Source organism: Myotis brandtii, unplaced genomic scaffold, assembly GCF_000412655.1.
Source record: "Myotis brandtii unplaced genomic scaffold, ASM41265v1 scaffold691, whole genome shotgun sequence".
NCBI classification, from domain to species: Eukaryota; Metazoa; Chordata; class Mammalia; order Chiroptera; family Vespertilionidae; genus Myotis; species Myotis brandtii.
In genome coordinates, this window is record NW_005370704.1 from 772,978 (window position 1) to 777,533 (window position 4,556).

Genomic DNA, 4,556 nt, shown 5'->3' on the forward strand with positions numbered 1-4,556 from the left:
GGTGGGTGGGATGCGCCCCCTCCCGCGCCCACAGCCGGTCCCTCGCGCCGCAGGCATCGAGGAGCTGTGCCAGAAGCGCGAGGAGCTGTGCCGGCAGATCCAGCAGGAGGAGGAGGAGAAGCAGCGGCTGCAGAACGAGGTGAGGCAGCTGACCGAGAAGCTGGCCAGAGTCAACGAGAACCTGGCGCGCAAGATCGCCTCTCGGAATGAGTTTGATCGGACCATCGCGGAGACGGAGGCCGCCTATCTCAAGGTGGGGCTCGGGGCCTGGGCGCCCCCAAGCAGAAGTGACAGGACGTGGCAGGGCCAGGCCCGCGGGGGGTGATGGTGTGGCTGTCCGTGGAGCCTCGTGCTCTGTCCTGGAGCAGCGAGTGGCAGCAGGGGCCAGAGCTAACGCGCTTTCCTGGGTGTGAGGGAGGGGCTTTGGGCTAGACTCTGGGGTGGGAGGTGGCGGGGCTGCCTCTTGGCTGTGGGAGCTTCCAGCAGGACCCCCGTGTGTCTGTCCCCAGATCCTGGAGAGCTCGCAGACTCTGCTTAGTGTCCTGAAGAGGGAGGCGGGCAACCTGACCAAGGCCACAGCCTCGGAGCAGAAGAGCAGTGCCGGCAAGGACAGCTGACCAGGCTGCGGGTGGGCAGGGCGCCTCCACTGCTTCCTCGACAGGCCCGTCCCCAGCAAGTCTGTCTTCAAAACGCCTTGTTCATGGCAGCAGCTGCCTTCAGGTGGCAGCCCCCGGCCTCCACTGCCCCTGGGTACAGCCTCCCAGGTGGGGGTCCAGTCCCCGCACTCGCCCAGGCAGTGGGGGTGTGGGCTCTGGGTCAGCTCTGCTCGGGCCGGAAGCCTCATACCCCCCCTGGACTGCGGGGCAGCCCTGCTTCTAGTCTCGGCTTCATGGGAGCCCCTCGCGCTCCTCAGCCAGCAGGTGCCCAGGCGGCAAGCGGGCAGGGGCCTCCTTCACCTCAGAGCTTGCCCTAGTGGCCTGTGACTGTCAATAAAGGTTGTTTTTATAAAGATCCATGCCCCCTGCTGCCTGTGTTCCGTCAGGAGAGTGGGGCTTCTCTGTGGGGAGGGGGTGGGGAGGGCCTCTGCCCTGGGAGACAGAGCTGAGGGTGCCCTGAGCATCTCCTGTGACCCTCACACCACCCACCCTCCTCATTCCTGGCCCTTCCCCTGACTCCAGCACACGCAGCCTGTCCTTCCCCGAGGGCTCTGCCTGCTGGTGCTGGTCCCTGACCTAGGGAGATGTCCTGGGTTCCAGTCGCCCAGCAAGGGCTGTGCCTCAGCTCTGATTCCAGATCCCGCTCAGCCTGACGGCCTCACTGCTGCCCACCTTCCCTGGCCACCCACCAGGCATGCCCTCTCTGGCTTTGCAGGTGCCTGGGGCCCAGCCCTCCAGCCCTCGTCCTCTCTACGTCCATCTGTCAGGTCCCGCAGCTGCTTGCGGGGGGAGTGGGGAGGTTGGCAAGTATGTAGGTTGCGAGTCCAGAGACACCAGGCCTACTCCCCCAGGAAAACACTCCTCCCTCCCAAGCCCGGGCTCCCCAGGGGGACAACCTCCCAGCCAAGGTGTGGACTAAGTGGCCCTGGCTCCCGGGTACAACTGGGCAGGCAGCCGAGCCCAGCCTGGGGCTGCTCCCAGCAGGCAGCTCTGCATCTCCCTCACCTCCCAGGACCCGCTGGGTTCCCCTGCCAGCTGCTAGCACCCACCCCACGGGAGCCCTCCCCTTGGTCCCTCCCAGGTTCTTGGCCCTTCAGGGAAACCGCTTCATACCCAACATCCACAACACCCAGCCCACCGCATGCCGTCCCGGCCCCTGGGTCCAGAGTCCAGCCCGAGAGCAGGCCCACTGCCAGTGCTGGGAGGGGGTGCCCCAGAGGTGAGGCCTGCACAGGGAGGTCCCTCTCCTGGGCATGGGGTGGCTGGGAGGGCAACGGGCTGTGGGGAGTGAGAAGCAGCCCTGCGAGGTGTGGGGGTCCCCCCAGGCACAGAGGTCCAGGCTGGGCCCCATCACCCTGTGTGGGCCCCTCTCCGCTGCCAGCACCCAGTGGAGCCGAGCCCCCTTCTCAGGCGAAGGACCATGCGAGGCGGCGGCGGGTCCAGTGCTGTTTATTGAGTCCATCAGAGGTGAGAACAGATTCCGTTCATCACAAAGGAGGCCGAGCTCAGACCGGGGGGGGGGGGCCTGTGGTCCTTCAGGGGACAGGCAGCTGAGTCAGTCCTTTGCCCTGGACACACCCAACAGTCACTGGGCATGGCTGCCAGCAGGACCCTGCCCCCAAATCATGGCTGCAGGGCGAGACCCCCCGGGAAGGAGTGGCCTCTGGTGGCCCAGGCTCAGGCCTGGAGCAGCAGCATGGTCCTGAGGCCCCAGGAAAGGGGTGGGCTTTGGGGGAGCAGAGCTGGCAGGGCAGAAGGGGGTGTGCAGAACGAGGGTGGAGCCTGGCCATCCTGGTGGGACTGGCGTCAGAAATACAGGGCTGGCTCGCTGCGGAAGTCCGAAAGGTCGTTGTGGCTGGCGGGGGTGAGCTGCGGGGTAGGAAGGCCGTCAGTGGGGCCACCCAGGCCTTAGGCACCTGCCTCCACCCAATGCTGGGCATCCCCCTGCCCCACTCACCATGACCTCCTTCAGTGAGGGCTCCACCTCCCCCGGGGCCTGTGCCAAAGGCTGCTCCTGCCACTTGCTGAAGGCCATGGAGTGCTTTGGAGTGTAGCTGGACAGGCCTGCAGGCCAAGGGCACACGTGGACACATGAACGTGTGGACGTGGCCCAGCTACCGACTGGGCTGTCCACCTGGACCGGCAGGCACTCACCTGAGCTGCCGTCTGGCAGGCGAGGGCTGTCGGGCGCCACACTGTGCACGAAGGTGGCTCGGGGCAGGAAGAGCGCCAAGGGCTTCTCCACTGCCCCGTTCAGGCGGGAGCCGGAGCCGCCCTCCTCCTCCTCCTCCTCCTCCTCTTCCTCCTCCTCACCCTCGGCCTGGGCCTCCTGCACCAGGGAGCTCTCGGATGGGTACTCAAACGTGGTGTGCAGGCTCTTGTCATTGAAGGAGATCTTCATCTGGGGGCAGAAGGCACATCAGCCAGGGCCTGCGCCAGCCACCAGATGCCTGGCCACCAGGGTCCTCCCGCTGGACCCGGAGGCACCGTGACCCCCAGGGGCACAGTGGGGGGGGTCAGACCTGAGCTGGGCAGGACATGCCATCAGCCCTTCAGAGGCTGAGAGATGGGGGCCGCCTCTCATCAGAGAAGACCCTCCACCTGAAGTCTGCAGGCCCCCAGGCCTGGGGTCACATCGCCCCAAGTGACCCCCCAGGGACCAGGCCCAGCCAGCACCCTCAGGGTCTCCTGGGGCAGCTCACAGGGTCAGAGGGAACCTTCCAGGGAGCAGAGCGCTGGCCACACCTCCTCCCACCTGCTGGCCCTGCACAGGGGCAGAGTCCAGGTCAGGCTGCACTGGCCCCACCTCCTCGGCTCCTAGAAGAGCTCCTGCTGTTGGCGGCCAAGTTCGTCAGGTCCAGCTTGTGGGCACCTGGACATGCTACCCACCCAACTCGGCATGGCCCACCCCTGCTGGGCAAGGGCCAGGCGCACCCGAGGCCGGGTCCCCGGGGCCAGGTCCCCAGGGCCAGAAAGCCAGGGGCTGCCAGACGCCAGCACCAGGAAAGCAGCCCCAGGTGCCCTCGCCCATTTTGCAGACTGAGTCAGCGCCCTGTCCTCCCTGCCCCCTTCGCAGACTCCGGAATTCACACCAGAGCTGAAAGCCCCCAGGCCTGCTGGGCACGGTGGGCCGCCCGGTCGGTAATGAATACTCGGCCACCCGCCCGCAGCAGATGGAAGCAGCTCTGCTGGAGCTCGAAATATTAAACTCCCGGGCACAGGACACCAGCAGCCAGCTCAGGTTCCCCTCCTCCCCTGGAAGGAGCCGGAGCCGGAGCCGGAGCCGGCCCCCAGCACAGAGCCATGGGGCCCAGGGACAGCAGGACAGGAGGGGCCCCGGGACACAAGCAGGACCACCAGCGCTCAGTACCAGGGCACACACTCTGGCCACTCCCCCCTCCTCCCTCGGAGCCCTGCTCGGCTGGCACCCCACCCGCCCACCCAGCTCTGGGCTCCCCAACTCAGCCTGGCTCACACAGACACTTGCTGGGCAAGTCCAGGCCTGGCCCACTGCCCCTCGCCCCAGCCACCCACAGACATGGGGCAGGGGCAGGGGCAGAGCCAGGAGTGAGATGTCTGCTCCTGTCCCTGGGAGCCAAGGGCAAGGCCTGGCACGGTGATCAGCAGAGCCCACAGATGTCCACCGACCGCCAGGCGGCTTGGGGATGGAGCCTAGCCCTCCGAGAGGTCCCCCAGGAGGAGCCCCAGGCAGGGACCAGGGCTCCCCGTCACCCCAGGAACATGGCATTGTCTCTGAAGACCCTGAGTCCTCCAGCCCATCCCCCCTGAAGACACAGGAAGGGCCAGGCCAGGCCAGGCCGGATTAGCGTGCCCTCATTAGTCCACATGACTGGCTCCTAGCGGGAGGCTGGGGGCTGGGCGCATGCAGGCCCGAGCCTG

General features: G+C 67.0%; 2 protein-coding genes across 2 annotated transcripts in view; one reads left to right on the top strand and one right to left on the bottom strand.

Annotated features, from left to right (window-relative positions):
* The first annotated feature begins 6 nt into the window (after positions 1-6).
* SSNA1 (Sjogren syndrome nuclear autoantigen 1) lies at positions 7-1,009 on the top strand. The gene is made up of 2 exons (XM_005881820.2): positions 7-253; positions 510-1,009. The coding sequence occupies exons 1-2, from the start codon at positions 11-13 to the stop codon at positions 615-617; spliced, it is 351 nt and encodes a 116-aa protein (XP_005881882.1). The 5' UTR covers positions 7-10; the 3' UTR covers positions 618-1,009.
* Positions 1,010-2,450: 1,441 nt separating this feature from the next.
* The window catches only part of TPRN (taperin), a gene marked incomplete at its 5' end in the record, with an annotated part of 5,842 nt that continues 3,736 nt past the window's right edge, over positions 2,451-4,556 (bottom strand). The window contains 3 exons of the mRNA XM_005881851.2: positions 2,451-2,525; positions 2,614-2,720; positions 2,811-3,057. Of these exons, the coding sequence (XP_005881913.1) occupies positions 2,463-2,525; positions 2,614-2,720; positions 2,811-3,057 (417 nt within the window). The remainder of the gene's footprint in view (positions 2,526-2,613; positions 2,721-2,810; positions 3,058-4,556) is intronic.